This window comes from Phyllostomus discolor, chromosome 4 (genome assembly GCF_004126475.2).
Source record: "Phyllostomus discolor isolate MPI-MPIP mPhyDis1 chromosome 4, mPhyDis1.pri.v3, whole genome shotgun sequence".
Classification (NCBI taxonomy): Eukaryota; Metazoa; Chordata; class Mammalia; order Chiroptera; family Phyllostomidae; genus Phyllostomus; species Phyllostomus discolor.
The window spans coordinates 123,869,651-123,889,162 of record NC_040906.2 but is presented as its reverse complement, the minus strand read 5'-3'; the positions used below and the strand labels follow the sequence as shown (position 1 = coordinate 123,889,162).

The following is a 19,512-nucleotide window of genomic DNA, read 5'->3' as shown; positions in this document are numbered from 1 at the left end:
GCGCCCAGGCTGATACATTTCCTGCGGCCACTTGGCGCCGCTAGTGAACGCGAAGTAGAAGCTCTCGATTGGGTAGTATTTGGTTTTGGGTAAGAAGAGTTAACCAATCAGAATATGTACATTCTCTCAGAGGTCCTGCCCCTTCCTCACGTAACTTTTGGTGGCGGGAAAAGCTCACCAGTTTTCGCGCCGGGGCGGGGTCAGCCAAGACATCTGCGCGGCTCTGGAAGAGGTAGCTGAGGGTTGACAAGCATGGCGGGGACAGTAGTACTGGACGATGTGGAGCTGCGGGAGGCGCAGAGAGATTACCTGGACTTCTTGGATGACGAGGTGAGGGAGGCGCTGGGTTGCGAGGTTCGGGAACTTGGAGCCTGGCGGGGGAGAACATGTGGAGGCTGGCCACGCGGGACGCCGCTCCCTGCAGGTCATTGAACGGGTCGGGGGGTAGAGGCAGGCCAGGCCTGCCGGCGCAGGAGCCTTCCATTCGGATCTTCTAAGTTTCTCCTGGTGGAGTCAGTTCTTACTTGGTTTTCTGTTCTTGAACCTTAGAGAGTCGTCCTTCGACTTTCTCTTAAGTACGAGTGATGGCCGGGTCGCGGGAAATTTGACAGGCTTTCTTCAAATGCAAACAAAACGGCAAAGTCCACTTGGACCTTTTGGAAATCATTCCCGGCTCTCTTAACTTGGGGGGTTAGGTGGGGGAAACTTTGCTATAGGATGGTAGTGATCCGCTGCGTTGAGGGTCCCAGGTTTTAGGGACTGATTTTCTGCTGGGAGGAGACTTCCTCATTTGGCAGCATTCTTCTTCAGTACTACATGAGATGCAGAGAAAAAGTGATTGTTACGCAGGTAAAGGAGTTTTGTGTACTATCCCAGATTGAAAGCCATAGAATGCTGGTAAAGCATCTTGAAGGTTGCTGATGCTGTATCCATAAACAAATACCTGAGGCTCCCAACTCCTTTAGGTTTAGATAGGAGAACTGTTTCTGTATTATACAGATGACTGGGAATTAAAATGCTTTAATTATGTCTATAATTTTTAAATAGAAACTCATTTAAATATGAATATTAAAGTCCCACTTAATTTACATTTTAACAAGGTTTGCATTTATTGTCCTTTTATACTAATTATGAACTCATTTTAATTCCCCATTAAAGATTGAGAAATGACAAAAGCTGTTGATGATAGAAATAATAGCATGAACTTTTTGAGGAAGTCATAATCTCTGCACTATCCCTTTTGGGTGTATATAGAATCTGAGGCTAGTGAGTGACAATATAGCAGAAATTGGGGTTCAGCTCTGTTGCAGAGATTGATATTTATCTTGCTTTGAGAGCTGCCTCTGTTTAAAAACACTTTTGAATTGTGGCTGTTGTTATTTGTGGTGGTGGTGGCTATTTTGCAGGAAGACCAGGGAATTTATCAGAGCAAAGTTCGGGAGCTGATCAGTGACAACCAGTACCGGCTGATTGTTAATGTGAATGACCTACGCAGGAAAAATGAGAAGAGGGCTAATCGGTGAGTGGCAAGTGTTTCGAAGGGGATATCCTGGCATTGGGTGAGAATGGCTCCCTTCTCTCTTCCCTACTTTGGAACTGGCTGAAATGTTTTTGACCTTGAAGCTCTCATTGCTTCACCTTTACTCCCTGGCCTTTATCATTTAAGAATGTCCACTTCTGTGTACTGGCCAGGGAGCTCAGTTGGTTAGAGCATTGTCGGTGTACGTCCACCAAGGTTGCTGCTTTGAACCCTGGTCAGGGCACATACAAGAATCAACCAATGAATATATAAATAAGTGGAATAAAAAAAATTGATGTTTCTCTTTCTCCCTTCCTTCTCTCCCACCTACTCCTCCCCTTCTTCTCTCTCTCTAAAATCATTTTTAAAAAATTTCAGGGCAGGTCTGCTTCTGTTTTGAGGGTCAGTTATTTTGAGTTCTGTCCTCTCTGCCTAATTATTTTTTCTCCTGTCCATATGCAGCCTCCTGAACAATGCCTTTGAGGAGCTGGTTGCCTTCCAGCGGGCCTTAAAGGATTTTGTGGCCTCCATTGATGCCACCTATGCCAAGCAGTATGAGGAGTTCTACATAGGACTGGAGGGCAGCTTTGGCTCCAAGCACGTCTCTCCCCGGACTCTGACCTCCTGCTTCCTCAGCTGTGTAGTCTGTGTGGAGGGCATTGTCACTAAGTGTGAGTGGGTTAAAATAAGAGTCAGAATGGAGGTGGGATAGACTTAAAGGTGCTGGGAAAGCAGGATAGGTGGAGTAGAGCAGGGCAGCTTGTGGCATCAGAAAAGTGGAGTATGAAATTACGAGGTGAAACTTGGAGGAGCTCAGGGATTCGGAGGACCTTGAATGACCGCCTGTGCCAGCAGAATGATGAGTTCTGCTCAGAGTGGAGGAGTCTTGGCTCTTGGCAATCTCCTCTTTCTGACCCTGAACTTCTATTTCTCAACTGGGATTGGATGTACTTTAAGTTTTACATGGGTATGGTGATGTTCTATATATAAATGTAAAGGTGAATAAATGACAAGTATTACTCAAATAGCTTAAACCAGTTGGAACATGAGTATTTAGAGTTATCATAGGGTTGCCCGGGTGAGGTCCCACCTTTATCACTGTCTAGTTGGATGAATGCATATGCACGTTTTCCATTCCTAGGCTCTCTAGTTCGTCCCAAAGTTGTCCGCAGTGTCCACTACTGTCCTGCTACCAAGAAGACCATAGAGCGACGTTATTCTGATCTCACCACCCTGGTGGCCTTTCCCTCTACCTCTGTCTATCCCACCAAGGTGAGGGGAATGAAGGATTGGGCTTCTTTGGAGGTTGTAGTCAAATAAATCGGTTTTAATGCAGGTAATTGGGTAATATTTGGAGTCTTCTAAAAGTAAATAGGGTGAAAAGTAAGGATTAAGGATTAATCTAAAGGAAACATAGATTGTTAGCCAGGAAATATGGAAAGTTGACAATTTTTATTATTTTAAGAAAGAATAAATACTCACTAGAAAATTATGGAGTGCTTGAAAAAAAGGAAAACACCATTTAATCTACATCAATCTTTTAGCAAAGTTATACTTTTATAGTCTAAGTAATGTGTAAAAATATGCTATGATGCTGCTGTGCACTCTTTGCGAGCATTTACTACAGTGTGAGAGAAGGTTGGTGTAAGCAGTGGCTTTATTCTTAGTGTGCAGGTTGGTCTGAATTGAGGATGATGTGAAGCCTTAGTGAGACAAAAGAAGATGACCAATATTGATTACTTGATGTGTAAATTCATTCTATCAAAGAATACCTGTTTCCACCGTTAATTCTATTTGAGAGCTACTGTATCCAGAGAATTGTTAGCACTGTGGAGGGCACAGGTATAAATAAGACCCAGCCCATGTCTTCAGTTTTATCAACTTGGAGAATCTTAACATATAAACAACTAAAACAAGAGTATCTTAGAATTGTAATTGCATTTTACTTTAGAATCATTCAGTTTATCCCCAGGTGATACGTGGAGGTTTGGAGAGGTTGAGTGACTTGCTTATGGTCCCAGTTGGTGATGACCCTGAGGACTGGGACCCATGTCTTTTTACTTGTATAGGCCAGTTGCATTTTCTAAGTTACCCTACTTTCTAGAATTGTACTTCCTAGAATTTCTCCTCTGGGAAGTACTCAAGGAGTGCTCTTGTACCAACTACTGTGGCCAAGTTTCTTTTCTTGAGCGGAGAAATATATTGGGCTAGGTCTCTGGAGCTGCTGTGTCTATGGTGGTGCTTAAGAGCTTGGGCTTTGGTGTTATACCTGCCTTGAGTCCTGGCTCTGCTACGTATGGTGTGATCTTAGGGAATATATTTAACCTCTTTTTAAATCTGTTGTAAAATGTGAAAGATTGCTGTGATGATTCCATGAGATAATTCCATGAAATGATAGCAGTGTTTTGTGCATAGTAAGCATTCAGTAAGTACTGTGTTTTTTTAAAAATTCAAGTTGTAAAGAAAGAAAAATTTAAAAATGTTTTTACTGAAGTTTAACATACATACAGGAAAGTGCATACAAGTGTACAACTTGATGAATGCCTATAAAATCAGCATCCAAAATAGGAAACAATCTTCCCAGCAATCAGGAGTCCCTTTTGAGGGCCCATGCTGCCATGTTGGGCTGTCCCGATGTCCAGCAGCATAGATTATTTTTGCCTACTTTTATATTTTATCTAAATAAATACTTATAAACACTGTGGTAGCTTCTGTTTGTGAGATTTATCCATGTTGTGTATAGGTGTATTTCATGCATTTTCATTGTTGTATAATTCACTTGTGTGGATATTCCACATTATTTAACCATTCTGTTGCTGGCATTTGGACATTGTCTGATTTTTGGTTATTAGGAATAGTGCTTCTGAGTACTTTGTAGTATAAGGCTTTGGGTGAGTGTTTCTGTTGGGTATTACCTAGGAGTGGAAATATTGCATCACAGAGAAAGCATATATTCAGCGTTAGTAGCAGAAGAATCTTAATTTAGATCTTAATATAGCCATGGTCCCTTCAGACTATGGACTGCCTCTTCCATTTGGATGGTTTGTTATTAGAACAGATAAAGTTGAAAAGCTAGAGAAGATATTTGGCTTTTTTTTAATTTTTGGATGTTAAAATCTCATGAGGTCATCTTCAAATTGTATCTGTTTCCCTTCCCCAAATTAGTGGAGTATTTCTAAGGCAGGGCAAGATAACTGCTTTTTGTGTGCCTTTTCCAGGATGAGGAAAACAATCCCCTTGAGACAGAATACGGCCTTTCTGTCTACAAGGACCACCAGACCATCACCATCCAGGAGATGCCAGAGAAGGCCCCTGCTGGCCAGCTTCCCCGCTCAGTGGATGTCATTCTGGATGATGACTTGGTGGATAAAGTGAAGCCTGGTGACCGCGTCCAGGTGGTAGGCACCTACCGTTGCCTTCCTGGAAAGAAGGGAGGCTACACCTCTGGGAACTTCAGGTAAAGGGTCAGTCTTGAAGTGTTGGAATGCTGTTGGCAGCTCCCATTTCTGGTGGTGGTCTTTCTCTAGTTTGCCATAATCCAGAGAGTTGTAACAGATAGGTGGAGCACTCTACCTGCCTGGGAGATGGGATGCCTCTTTTCTATCATAATGCTGCTAATATTACCTTATGCTAAGAGTTGGGTTTACTGCTGTATGATTTGTAGCTTCATGGCTTACCTGGCAGTATCTTGTGTATTCCTACCTCTTTCCCACATCTTCTGCCTGAAGCTCTGTGGATCAGCAGGAGATAAATTCCTGAGGTGAGGCATTGTCTGCATGTTTAGGTCATGGATGAACAGAGAATCAGTTGTTTAATTTAGAATAGCTTTTCTTCCTTTCTCCCTCCCTCCCTGCCTCCCTCCTTCCCTTCCTCCCTCCCTTCCTTTCTTCCTTTCTTTTTCTTTCTTTCATTTGCTTTTTGTTTGTTGTTCTAGATTATTAACGTAAAAAGGTTCTGATGTGAGGAATGGAAAGTAACAGGCTTTCTCTTCGTTCTCTTCTTTGTTCCAGGACAATTCTGATCGCCTGTAATGTGAAGCAGATGAGCAAGGACATTCAGCCTTCGTTCTCTGCTGAGGATATAGCCAAGATCAAGAAGTTCAGTAAAACCCGTTCCAAGGTCTGGATGTCCTTCGGTGATTTGAGGGTGGGGGTGGATTTGTACGGGCTGTGTTTGGGCACGGCCACCTTTGAACTGGATCAGGAGGAAGGCCAAGGTTTTTCCTCCAAAGTGTTTGGTGCTAGCTTCTAGTTTTGACCCAGTCAGCAAGTAACAGGTTGTTTTTATTCTATATTCTTTAATATTTCTGTTGTGCTACCTGCTGGGCTGCTAGGTGAATCTAATATAAAGAATAGGATTTAGAATATCTACGTACCAGTGAGTCTTTATTAAAGACAGTGATACATTGTAACTTAAATTTAAAATATATTATTTTTTAGTTCTCAATTTGTTTTTTCTTTTTAAACACTATTCATATTTAGAATTGAACAAAATGTAATGCATGTGTGATAAAAGTTAATGCTGAAGCACAATACATATTCACTGAACCTAGAAACACTTTTCTGGCTTAAAAATTAAGATCATTTATTGATTAATATCATTGGAGAGTATAAAGATAAACAGATTTCAGTCTTGATCAGGGTTCACTTTTTTTCTTAAAGATTTCTCCAAGCAAGTTTTGGGATTTAGGCTTTCTTTGGACCTGTTCTGAAGATCTGATGGCTGAGATTTGTCTTAGAGAGGAAGCGTTTAGGCTCATTAGGCTTTTCATGCCATTGGCATTTCTCTGTAGGATATCTTTGACCAGCTGGCCAGGTCGTTGGCCCCCAGCATCTACGGGCATGACTATGTCAAGAAGGCAATCCTCTGCTTGCTCTTGGGAGGGGTGGAACGAGACCTAGAAAACGGCAGCCACATCCGTGGGGACATCAATATTCTCCTAATAGGTATGGTGTTGGGGGTTTGCTGTAGATGCTTGGCTTTCCCTTACAGAGTGTGGTGTGGGACGCTGCAGCCTGTAAGATGGTATGTTCTATACCTGGCTGTATTTCAGTCCCATCAAAGGGCAAAAAGCTAAAATGAGTCTTATTATTATTTCTAGATCTCCTTTTGTATATCTAAAATATATTCCACAAATGCTAAAGGGAAAGTGAAGGAAATAATGTTAATAACCTATTAGTGTATTTTCTATTATTCCAAGAGCTGTTCTATAAAAGCAGAACTTGCTGGGGAGTGTGGGGGAATTTCTTAGAGAGTCACCACTGCCCCCCACCCCTCCCCACCATCCGATTACAGGAGACCCATCGGTTGCCAAGTCTCAGCTTCTGCGGTATGTGCTTTGCACTGCCCCCCGGGCTATCCCTACCACTGGCCGGGGCTCCTCTGGAGTGGGTCTGACGGCTGCTGTGACCACAGACCAGGAAACAGGTAAGGGAGTGTTTAATGGTCCTTGGCAATGTCCGGCAGTGAGATGGAGCGTAACTTTTGGCGCTTGCTCTAGGTACTGGCTTCTGTTGGGAAGATACACTTGAGAGGTTAGTTTGGGCCAGATTGTAGAGCACTGAGCATGTGGCACTAGTGAGTGAGTTAAATTTAAGTTTGGGTCGCCTTCTGTGGGCAAGAATGTTTCCCAGAAGGCTGTCTAAAAGAGTATTGAAGGAGAAAGCAAATTGGAAGGGAAATAAAAGTAAAGATTGTACTATTTCCTAAATTAGAGGAAGGGGTTTCAATAGTAGTGAAAGAGAACAGAGATCTAGTTAGGAAATTACCTGAGGATGAGGATGAAGAGGAAAATCTATGAAGGAAGTTGGTTGGAGGCTAGTTGCTTAGGGGTCAAAGTGGAACAAGGAGATGAGGTTCAGGTTGGAGCTTGAAAATGTGACCCACCAGGGATTCCTCTAAGTGTCCGGGAGCTGACTTCACTCTATTCTCATGTGTGACAGTGAGAGGTGCCGAGGAGGGGGATTGAAATCTCCCTTCTGTCCCCTCCAACCTGGACCGTAGCATGTGTTATTACCTCCCCACTCCACAGGGGAACGCCGTCTGGAAGCGGGGGCCATGGTCCTGGCTGACCGAGGCGTGGTCTGCATCGATGAGTTCGACAAGATGTCTGACATGGACCGCACCGCCATCCACGAAGTGATGGAGCAGGGTCGGGTCACCATTGCCAAGGCTGGCATCCACGCGCAACTGAATGCCCGCTGCAGTGTTCTGGCAGCAGCCAACCCCGTCTATGGCAGGGTCAGTGGAATCAGGCACTTAACCATTGTCGCCTTCATTTAGTTTTGCTGAATAACTGGGCTGAGAAGTTCAGTCCAGGTGACCCAGGGGGACCACAAGCCAAGGCCAAAGTCAGCTTATTGTCTTGTTACTGTCCTTGGTGTAGGGCCAAGGTTCCTCACCCATCATACACATCAGAACCCCCTGGAAAGTTACTTATTTGAAGTAACTTTAGAAATCCAAAGAAAACAAAAATGACCTGCAGTGTCACCTCCCAGGTAATCTGTGTTGACACTGAATGAAAGCACTACATACACGTGGTAGGAGGATTTACAAACAGAACAGAGATATAATATGGAAATTATAAGCTTTTCTTTTCCTATTTTTTCCCCAAGAGATAGCCAGTAACAGCTCTTGAGTGTTTTCAGAAAATAAAAATTAATCATGTACCAACAATGTACTCTCTATCTCCTTTTAAAATTACTCTATCTTTGGTTCTTAGTATGACTGTAGTGTGCTCAGATGTAATTCTTGTATTTATTCCAGTTGGGGTTTGCTGAGTTTTGCCTTTTTTTTTTTAAACAGCTATCTAGTATTTCATTATATGGATTTATAGTAAATTTGTGTAGTCTCCATTTGATGAGTATTTGATGTTATCCCTTTTTCCTCCCTGCTTTTGTGAATGAAGCTGCAACGAACATCCCTTTGTGTTTTATTATACATTTGGGAATGTGCCTGTATGTTAAATACCTACCAGTGGAATTATTGTATTGAGTTACATGCATTTTTATTTTGGTAGAGATCACCAAATTGCCCCCTTTTTTAAAAAAGATCTTATTTATTGATTTTTAGAGAGAAGGGAAGGGAAGGAGAGAGGGAGAGAAACATCAATGTGTGGTTGCCTCTTGCATGCCCCCTACTGGGGACCTACCCGCAACCCAGGAATGTGCCCTGTTGGGATGGAACCAGTGACCCTTTGGTTCGTCGGCCAACACTCAATCCACTGAGTTACAACAGCTAGGGCCAAATTGCCCTCTTTAAAGATTCTGCTATAATAATACTATTAACTAATGTTTATAAATATTTTATATTTATCATCTTTCATCTTCACGATAACCCCTGTGAGGTTAGGTAGTTTCCTCATTTTACAGATGAGAGAATGGAGGCTTAAAAGTTGAGATAACTTGCTTAAGAGTCATAAACTAGAAAATGACAAAACTAGGATTTGAACCCAAAGCCCATGGTGGGCTCTGGCAATCCCACAGTGGGAATACCTTTTTTGGTGGTGGTTTTTAAACATACAGGTGCCTGATCTCTAGCCCAGAGTTTCTGAATCCAAATCTCTGGGTTGGGGCCCTTGGTAACTATGGTTTAAAAAGCCTCCATAGTTTGGTTCTAATGATAGTGCAGGTTGAGAACTGCAGGTTTTCAGATTAATGCTAATGTGTGTTTACATCATTCTGAAGGACTATAGGGAAATGTAGGGAGAAAATGGCAAGTCTGGAAATATGAACCTGGTCAGAAAAATTATTAATCTTATGTACAAGGTGGTTAGACCCTCTGACTGAAGTGTGTGTGGGGTAGGCATCAGCCTAAATCAGCCTTGAATTGAAAGAATATAGGAATTCTTGACTCCCAGGAGAAACCTCCCATGGTTCTTAAGATGTTATGACTTATAGATGATTGATCATTTTTATTTTACTCATTACCTTCTGAGTAAGGGACTCCAGAGTTTCCAAGTGCTTCCGGTTTAGCCAGTTTGTCTTGTCTTTGTAACAGGTAGGGAAGAGGGAGTCATTTTTCAGGGTTGGTCCTGCCTTGGGAGTGAGAGGAGCAGAATAAAGCTTGGGAAGGAGGAGGCTGGTTCTGAGAGCCACACACAGCCTGTTAGTGACACTTCCTTGTCCTTTGTATTGATTGGTTTTTGCCTCCACTTTACTGTTTTCTTGTGTTCCCAGTATGATCAGTACAAGACCCCTATGGAGAACATCGGGCTGCAGGACTCGCTGCTATCCCGATTTGACTTACTCTTCATCATGCTGGATCAGATGGACCCTGAGCAGGACCGGGAGGTCTCGGACCACGTCCTTAGGATGCACCGTTACAGGGCACCAGGGGAGCAGGATGGCGATGGTGAGACCATGAGAAGAGTGAGGAAGGGAAGGGAGTCTAAACAGATCCCATTATATAAGGCCCAACTGAGGGGGTGGTGGGTGGGTGTCAGGGGTGATGTCAAAGATGCCCTTCTCTGCCTGGCCACCTCCCCTTCTTGCTCACTGGAGATTATTCTAGGTGTGTCTTTTGTCCATTTCTGGGTCTGGGAACACCTTTAAGCATCTTTTGTGGGCCAGGTGCTTCCACCTTCCTTACTTGTGACTTCCACATGTCTGTTTTCTTATGGGTCCTTGCTTCGTGAGTCTTGTCTCTCTTCCTTCCTGTGCTATAGAAGAAGTGATTTCCCCTAGGTTAAGCTCTTTCTAACTTTCTCAACTTGGGTTTTCTAGCTATGCCTTTGGGTAGTGCCGTGGATATCCTGGCCACAGATGATCCCAACTTTAATCAGGAAGACCAGCAAGACACCCAGATTTATGAGAAGCATGACAACCTTCTGCATGGGAACAGGAAGAAAAAGTGAGCATTTCTCATACTTGTCTCTTGAGGGAACCTCAGATTTGTGTCATATCAGAGCATGTGTACATCTAATATATTACATTAGGGCATGTGTATGTATATATGCTGCCCAGGTTAAGATTATGCTTGGAGTCCTAATCATGTGGGCCTGTTTTCTTTCCTTCTGGGTCCATAGATAGACCATTTTTTCCTGGCCATTTGCCTTGTAAATGGTTGTGGGTGATTAAACTTAGGTTTTGATGTCTTCCTCAAATACAAGGCTTGGTGGCATACCTAACCGATGGTGGGAGTGTGATGTCACCCTCGTATGTGAAGGGCTGCCCAAATCATGCAGCTGTTGTGTTGGGTTCATGGTGAAGGGTCTATAGATGGCAAGCTCTGGAGGCTTTGCAAGTGGGTTTGGGTAAAGGAAACTGATCAGGCGCTTGAAGCATGAAATGTGAGGTCTTCTACCTCTATTTTCAGGTGTGGTGCAGTAGGGAGCATAACGTAATCTTCACATCTGTTGGTTTAAGAGCGTAAAGTTTTGAGTCAGAAAACAATTTGAGTCTCCTTACGCATCTCTTAAGCCATAGCTTTCCTATTTATAAAATAGGGCAAATAATACCTAAACTTCTTACCTCACAAGTAATACCTAAGTAATATCTATGGAATTAAATAAAAATATGTGAAAGGGCCTTGTACGTGTTCCATATGAGATTCCTGATAGTGAGTTCTAGGCTGTGTCTGCTTTGCCCCTTGACCTCTCTAAGGAGAGGCAAAGCCACTATCCCCGGCAGGTGCTGAGGTGTGGCCGGGCGGTGGAATTCACTGTGTGTGGGTCCAGGGAGAAGATGGTGAGTGCAGCTTTCATGAAGAAGTACATCCACGTGGCCAAAATCATCAAGCCCATCCTAACACAGGAGTCGGCCGCCCACATTGCAGAGGAGTACTCGCGCCTGCGCAGCCAAGACAGCATGAGCTCCGACACAGCCCGGGTGAGAGTCCCCGAGGGCAAGGGGAGCCCCTGTAAATATGTGGCTGGGGAACAGTGCCTCCTCTCTGAGAGCTCTGAAACCATTTTGATGTAGTGTTTTTTTACCTTTTTCTTTCTGGTCTTCACACAATTTTAATCATTTCCATTTTCAGAGGAAGATGAAATGAGAGCCCCAGAGATAGTATGTATCAGGTCAATTCAGATAGTATTGGCCCCAGAAGCCGTGATCTATCTGGCAAACATGAACAACTTCTAGTAACGGAATTAGTCTCCATTTTCTTACATGTAGCATTAAAGTATGAAAGAGCTCAGATCTGGGACGGGGAGGCAAAACGGTAGATAGAGAGGTCATACATGCAGATTTAAAATACAAACCACAGTGTGGCACCTGAAAATGCTGGAGACAGATGAAGACACTATCAACTTTTCCTTTAGACTTCCCAAAAGTGGTATGTGTCTCAGCAAAGGATTCCCAGACCGTGATACTTGAGTTGGACTTTGACCAATGATTTGGAGCTGGGCAACTGTGCTGGTTTTCCAGAGCTATGTCTTGAAAACTTATGCACCAGCCCATGGATTTATCTAAATGTTTTGGGGCACTTCAGTTCATACAGGATTTCACAAACCCAAGTCCAAAGTCCTCGTTATGCGATAGAGACACAGACTCGTGGATTTAGATGTGATCCAAGATCGCCTACTCCAACCTCACACCAGGACAGGCATTCCATTTTCCAGAATGCCTGCAGGGCGTCCTTGACACCCCCAGTGAAAGCATGCCTAGTGTGTCTCTGCATTGAGGTGTTAGAATATGCTTCTACTTACTGAACTGAAACTGCTTCCCTGTGACTTTTACCCATGAGTCTCAGTTTTGTTTTCTGGAGATTTTGTATGACTTGTCTCCAGATTAAATAGCCCCTGTCTTGTCTTTTTAAGTTTCCCATCATGTGAATACGTTCCAGAGTGTCAAAGGCCCTCTAATGAACATAGTATACCAATCAGAGCTTATAATGGAGTATATAACCTGCAAACTCTGTTAATTCTCTAAATCATTGACAGATTTGGATAAATGAATATATTTGTTTTTGAATGTCAGATTGGGTTTGAGCGATAATTTTGAAAACTTGAAAGTAGAAGTAACCACATCCATAACTGATGTGTCGTCACTCAGCGGGAGATGAGAGGTGTGGCAGAGTCCTGGCCCTTTGTTCTGATCTCAGGTCTTCAGCTAGTTTTTGGACCCTGTACAAATCCTTTTCACCTCTCAGGTCATGGTTCCCTTATTCATAAAGTAATGAGAAGGTTGGATAATGTCAGGCCTTAACTAGAAGGGTACATCAGAATTACCTGGGACTTAAAAAAAGTAAGTACATATGTCTGGTACTAAACACATTCTGATTCTTTAGGCCAGGGATCCTATTCAGACAATAATAGTTAAAAGGGATAAGAGCACCCTAGTTTGACAGGTGCCCACCCTCGTGAGAATCCATTTGGTAAGAACATGTCAAATTCTGCTCTTCCTCTGGACTTAGTGAGTTTAGCGAACTTCTAAAAATGTGTCCTCTTTCATACCTTTCCCTTAATGTGCCTTGGACAAATTACTTGAGTCTCATTTTGTTCATCTATAAAACTATCCAAGAAAGAGTGTATAATGACACAAAGAATATAAAAGCAAAGCTCTTGATGCATTTCAGGCCTGCTGTAAGGGATTACTTCTCTTCCATCACTTTTGTACTCTTTCTAGGCTTTTTTTACTTTTCCAGCTGTAAGATGCCTAATTTTCCTCCCTGTTCACCCACTCCTCCCTCCCTCAGCACTTTCTCACACACATTTCCTTGATAATTTTCATCTTTCTGAAGTGTATATGGTAGTTATAGAGAACACGGGGCTCTGAATCCTTTGCTTGGACTTCCTAGAGCTTTTCTGGTAGTGTCATTTCCTTTTTGGTGCAGTGGGGATGGTGGGCTTGCCTGAAGAATATGTGTAATTCTGGATGAGTAATCCTCTTGTTTTCTTCTGCAGACATCTCCAGTTACAGCGCGGACACTGGAAACTCTGATTCGATTGGCCACGGCCCACGCCAAGGCCCGCATGAGCAAGACTGTGGACCTGCAGGATGCAGAGGAAGCCGTGGAGTTGGTCCAGTACGCTTACTTCAAAAAGGTGAGGATTCAGATGCTCGGCGAGAGGTTCTTCTGAATTAATCATTGCTACTCGGGCTTCAGAGCCCCCACGGCTGTCACCTGTGTCTGGGTCATCAGCAGAAAGCAGCATCTGTCTGCCAGTGTTCACTTGGCCTCCCTTTCTCTGGGACCTGCAGCACCAGTGGTTCCCAATGCTTGCTGCATGTGAGCACCAGCCGGAAAGCTTTAAAATACTGATGCTAGAGCCCTTGCAGGGATGCCGGTTTCACTGATGTGCTGTAGCTTCTCTGCTTCCTTTGCCTCTTAGAAGAGTAGATGTTTCTAAAGGATTGACCCTGATAATCTTCCTCTTCCTTCTGTATCCTTCCCCTTGGCAGCCTCTTCAGGTAGGTGTTCTAGTGACACCTCAAAACCTCACTTCAGAAGTTGAACTCTCAAACTTGGTTCTCGTCATATTTCTACTTGTGACATTGCATCTCTGTCATTTTAGACCTTGAAGACTTGACTCCTTTTTACTCATTATTCCTGTCCCTGGACCCCCATCCCCGAGTCTGGTGAACTGTAGCCTTTTGGGGTTTAATTGTGGGTCTGATAAGCCTTTCTTGGCTGTCTCTTGCTAGGGTGGGGGTAGTCTTAAATGTAAACACCTGATTTATAAAGAAATGAATCGTTTCCCACTTAACCATTATTGCCTAGAGTTTTGTTTTTGTCTTTTTTTCATTCATTTCTTTATTCATTAAACACTCATTGAGTGCCTACTGTGTGAAAGGCATTGAACACATCACCCAGCATTTCTAAAGATGGGTAGCAGCCTATCCCTTGGTCCTTGTTCTGGGATCTGGGGACAAGAGAGGCTTAGGTGAGTCATTAGACCCGTGGACATCATTTCTGCTGATGGTGCAGAAGGGACTCTTACTCAGCAGTCTTCATTCAGTTCTCTGGCATCAGTGACCCCTCTTGCCCACCCATACATACTTAACTTGGCCCTAGGTTCTGGAGAAGGAGAAGAAACGTAAGAAGCAAAATGAGGATGAATCAGAGACGGAAGATGAAGAGGAGAAAAGCCAGGAAGACCAAGCACAGAAGAGGAAGAGGTAAGGTGGGGCAAAGGGAAATGAGAGAAAGAGACTCCAGTCAGGGCTGGGGGAGGTGCGGAGGGTGGATCGGGTTGGTAGACTTCAGGTTCTCCCGGGAAAGGTGCCTGGATCTTCAGGGTTTCGGGTGAAGGTGACTTAGACAAAGGGGAGAGTGAGTGAACCCTCACTGCCTTCAGAGGGATGGCGTTTGTCCTCCTTCCGGCTCGAGAAATGTTGAATAGCAGGAGCGGTAGGTAACTCACTCAGAAGTTTTTGAGTATACATTTTGGAATTTTTTCCTCAAGATTAATTATTCCTCCTGGGACTATGGTTGAATTTGTGAGGGCGGGTGATAGGGAAAAAGCATTGGGAAGCAGAAAAAGTAACAGATCATACAGGCCTGGGCCTAGTGTGTCACTTTGGTTCTAGAAGCTTCTGGTTCTGTTTCTCCTGGTCAGAGGAACAAGGTAGGGCTTCCTAAAGCTTTTCTGAACTGCTGTGGGTATTTTAGGAGGAAGACTCGTCATCACTCAGATGCCAGGGATGGGGAGTCGTATGACCCCTATGACTTCAGTGACACAGAGAAGGAAATGCCTCAAGGTAAGAGCGTGTCCCTTACTGATAATAAGGTGGTTCCTTCGACTCCTGATGTTTTAGTTGCTCTGTGCATTGCATTTTATGGGGGGGCCTCCCATTTGCTCTGCTTGGGACCCTGTGTCCAAGAGGTTTATTTTAAGAGATTCTCAGAAACTTGTAGTAAAACTTCGGAAAATAAGCTTTGCACAGTTTTTTGCTTTCCTCCTAGATCAGCTGTGCTGTTTGCCAAGCCCAGATAACGCGTATTGAGGGTGTCCTGCCTGACACAATTCTTACATTGTTCCTTTGTTGGAGAGTTCCCTGTATCCTAATTGTTGAATTGTCCTTCCTGGTCCCTTAAGAATCCCAGGAAATAGTTTTTCAGCAGGGTCATTGAGGGGTGGGGAGCAGAAATGGTCACTTCTTTGCTGTTTTTGCAAATGGCTTCTTCACCTTGTTGTCTTCTCACTCTGCAACCATTTATCCTCTCAAGTGCAAACTCCAAAGTCAGCGGACACACAGGAGGCCACAGAATCCCAGCAGGTGGAGCTGAGTGAGTCCAGGTGAGTAGGGAAGTGAATTCCACGTGTCCGGGCATGGCACGGGCATCTTCTGGGGGAGTGAGCGTGAAACAAGCTGCCTGTCAGTGGAGCTCGGGACCAGGGGCCCAGGGGTCTTAAAACACATTTTATACTCTGCTTCTGATTTAAAACTTAAAAAGTTTTGCAAAAATAGTTTGTAAAGAATTCTTTTATACCCTTTACAAAAAAAATTCCTAGTTTACACTTTACCATTTGCTTTCTAAATAATTCTCTCTTGGTGGGAATTTTAAACCTGAAGTCCTTGTGAGGTCAGGAAGAAAAGTTAGAGCGAGGACAAAGCTTGTGTCTTTGAACCTTTGGTTCTTCTCAGTGGGAGATATAGATAGATGTGTGTATGAAAAAATACACGGAAAAATAGAAATGGATTTATATATAATTTATAGTTAAAATTTTCTGAAATTCTTGTGGTAAAAACTTCATCTCATGACAATTCAGTAAGAAAAAACATATTTAGGAATATAAAAGTATGTGTATATTTATAAATGTAAACATTTGTATATTTAATAAATAAGTATATTGTATATGTATTATATAATTGTATAAATATATAAACACAAAATATGTCTTTTATATAAGTATAATTACATATACATAAGTATGTATTTATGTTTATAAATTTAAGTGTTATATATTTATAAATTTAAATATAAAATGTGCACATATTTACAAATATAAATATATACATATGTATGAGGTCTTATCTGGAAAAAGTCCAGCCATTGCTAATGTAAGCAGAACAGTTTGCACGACATCAATGTACCCTGGCAGCCAAGGAGAGTGGGCTGGAATGTGTATGTATGAACGATGATGACCTCACTGTACTGGTCATTGAGGGTGGTAGACACTATTTAGTGATGTGTGTACTGTGTATTCAAAATGATTGAGCTGAGCGAGTAGAGCAATGAATCTACATCAAATTTTGTGTTAAGCTTGAACATTCCTCCGTGGAAACTATTTGGGGGTTCAGAAGGCTTTTGGGGATGATGCAATGAGTGCAGCGCAAATAAAAGTGTGGTGTAAACACTTCAAAGATGGTCATGAATCTGTTGAAAGTGACCCACATTCTAGAAGGCCTGCAACAAGCAGAACACCTGAGAATGATGAATGTGTACAGGGGTCAATCAACAAAGATTGGTGACTGACAGCGCGAGAACTAGAAGCTGATCTGGGGATTCCAAAAACTACTGTGTCTGAGATTTTGAAGCAGGATATTGGCATGAAATGTGTTGTGGCAAAATTCGTTTTGCAATTCAGGAAAATATGATGGGGCAGGTAATGGTGATTCCAACGAAGGATTTTGCAGAGTGTTTTGAACAGTGGGACAGATGCTGGGAGAACTGGGTGAGGTCCCAAGGTACCTACTTTGAAGGGGACTGAGGGGTCATTGTCCTATGTACAAAGTTTCTTCTATCTTGTATCTTCAGTGAATGTCTCTGTTTTTCATATTACATGGCTGGATACTTGTATTTGTTTTTTCTTACTGAATTGTTATTTGTTTTGAGATGAAGAGTTTTACTACTAGTTTTAGAAAGTTATATTTATAAATTTTGTTACTGAACACCAAAGAAACTGACTAAAGTTTGATTTTTTCTTTTATTACCTTAAACACGCATACAACACAATATATTTACTGAAGAAATTTGAAAACATAGAAAAGTAGGAAAAAACATTAAGATCAATTGTAATTCCACTCCCCAGAGATAACTATTGAACTGTATCTGATAGTGCTTTCTAAATCAGTCCATACAGATCTCTAATTATTACAGAGTGTCCATAGTATGGATGTGTAAAATTTTATTTGTGTTTTCTAATGATGGATATTTAGGTTTTATAAATCTGTTTACAGTAGAACATTCTCATTTATCAGTGCATTTGTGCAAGTGTAGCTAGCTGTAAGGTTAATTTCTAGAAATGGACTTCCTGGGTGAAAGGATATGTACTTTAAAATTTTAGTACGTGTTGCTAATTGCCTCCCAAAGATGCCATCCCAGTTTACATTTCTACCAACAGTGTATGGGAATGCCAATTTCCCCACACCCTCAAAGGCCTCTTATTTTAAAATACTTTTATTTCTTGGTGTGCTCAAACTGAAGGTTTCAGTAAACTCTGAAATACACCAGTTTAGCTTTAAAGGGGGAAACTCGGGCATGGAATAGCCATCAGAGGCGTGCACACGTGCGTGTGTGTATGTGCAGCGGGTGACTATACTGCACTAACACCTTAGGTTTTCCCAACACAGATCTTGCCTGAAAGTATTTGGGTTTGTCGACTCCTCCTTCACCCATGTTTTCTTGTCTTGGGCAGGTTGAAGGCGTTCAAGGTGGCCCTCTTGGAAGTGTTCCGGGAAGCCCATGCCCAGTCGGTGGGCATGAATCGCCTCACGGAATCCATCAACCGGGACACAGAAGAGCCATTCTCCTCGGAGGAGATCCAGGCAGCGCTGAGCAAGATGCAGGACGACAACCAGGTCATGGTGTCGGAGGGCATCATCTTCCTCATCTGAGGAGGCCTCGTGTCTAAACTTTGGAGATCTGCCGAGAAAGTCCCCACCCTAATCCCCATTTTGGTCTTTGCCTGTTTTCCTATGAGTAACAGTGTTTAATTGAATGGAAGCCGAGGGACATGTCCGGAAGCTGAATCAGGGCTTGGTGGCAGCTTTGGGAATGAAAGCTGCCGTGAGGTAGAGTAAAGTGGGAAAAGGCCAAGACTATTGCTTCTCATCGCAAAAGACTGGATCCCCCAACAAAGGACTTCTGAGTATTTTGGGGCTCATCTGGTTTTTGTTCATCCTTTCTGTGTTGTTTGGCTTTTATTTTCTCCCAAGCACTTTGGTCTAGAGCAGGCTTTAGGTCGTTTTACACTGGTGGAGAGAAGTTCTGGAAGCAAGTCATGGAGGCCACGAAAGCTTTCTTTGCACAAACACCAGTCAAGACCAATACGATGAATCTTTGACCTAAATACTCAAGACTTTGAATATACTTACCCATTCTTATTCTATGCATATGGCCTTAGTACTGTGTGCTGTTATAGACACATTTAATTTTGTTTTTCTTAAGAGCTCTGCCCTACAAGATTTACTGCTCCTGTATTTGCATGAATCCACCACAAGGTGGCAGCAGGCTACCATGCACTCTGTGAAGGTTAGGTCTTCAGTCAGTTTTCTTCCTCAGTGACACCAGCATTTATCAGTTTAAGTTGTACACACCAGACCCTGCTGATTTGAAATAGCTAAATGGCCACAGGAGGCCAGTGAGTGGAAGTCTAGGAGGAGAATTGATTCTCTACTGGCTTCCTGAGCCCGAATCAAATCCCCTTCATGAGAAACAATACCTGATATACTCAAAATCATGTGAGTTTTGCCCATAAAGAGATTTTTCTTACAGGATTCTTGTGAAACCACATACACCTGTGTGTAAAGCCTTTGGGATTTGTTAGTCTGTACAGAAGTTTGTAGAGGGGCCAGCGCAATATTTCTACTGTTGTATGGTTTGAATACCTTCTGAAAAACATTTAAAGTTACTTAAATTAAAAATGTGTGATTTTATGGGGGCCTGGGTCACATGCACTGGAAGCTGCTTGGAAGAGCAGAGGGTCCGCAGGTTCTCCGCTGTCAGATGGGTGAGGCACTTCCTTCCTTCTTTGTGCTGGGAGGAGCCCCAACCCCTGAAGCTGTGAAGCACATTTTCTTTTTTCTTTGTTTTTTCATGGCATAAGGTTTTTGAGGGGAAGACAGCACTGTTGGGGAGTTCCATTTCATCATCTTTGTGATTTA

The 19,512-nt window shown here is 42.9% G+C and overlaps 1 protein-coding gene across 2 annotated transcripts; it reads left to right on the top strand.

Moving 5' to 3' along the window:
• Positions 1–52: 52 nt before the first annotated feature.
• On the top strand, positions 53–19,284 carry MCM3 (minichromosome maintenance complex component 3). Of its 2 annotated transcripts, XM_028509915.2 has the most exons (17): positions 53–330; positions 1,407–1,519; positions 1,982–2,190; positions 2,661–2,791; positions 4,738–4,976; positions 5,530–5,638; positions 6,312–6,465; positions 6,815–6,946; positions 7,551–7,759; positions 9,697–9,871; positions 10,243–10,369; positions 11,196–11,346; positions 13,365–13,505; positions 14,477–14,580; positions 15,074–15,162; positions 15,632–15,701; positions 18,045–19,284. In XM_028509915.2, exons 1-17 carry the CDS (start codon positions 253–255, stop codon positions 18,241–18,243), a joined length of 2,430 nt encoding a protein of 809 aa, XP_028365716.1. In that variant the 5' UTR covers positions 53–252; the 3' UTR covers positions 18,244–19,284. The 2 variants fall into 2 exon arrangements, with proteins under 2 accessions (XP_028365716.1, XP_028365719.1); XM_028509918.2 differs by lacking the exon at positions 1,407–1,519 and having other exon boundaries at positions 278–330.
• The last annotated feature ends 228 nt before the right edge of the window (positions 19,285–19,512 follow it).

Bases quoted from the DNA above. Each gene is read 5' to 3' on its own strand.
- MCM3 (XM_028509915.2), top strand. From the start codon at position 253: ATGGCGGGGACAGTAGTACTGGACGATGTGGAGCTGCGGGAGGCGCAG. The intron at 9,872-10,242 runs GTGAGACCATGA...TGGGTTTTCTAG, and splicing joins AGGGGAGCAGGATGGCGATG to CTATGCCTTTGGGTAGTGCC. The intron at 15,163-15,631 runs GTAAGAGCGTGT...TATCCTCTCAAG, and splicing joins AGAGAAGGAAATGCCTCAAG to TGCAAACTCCAAAGTCAGCG.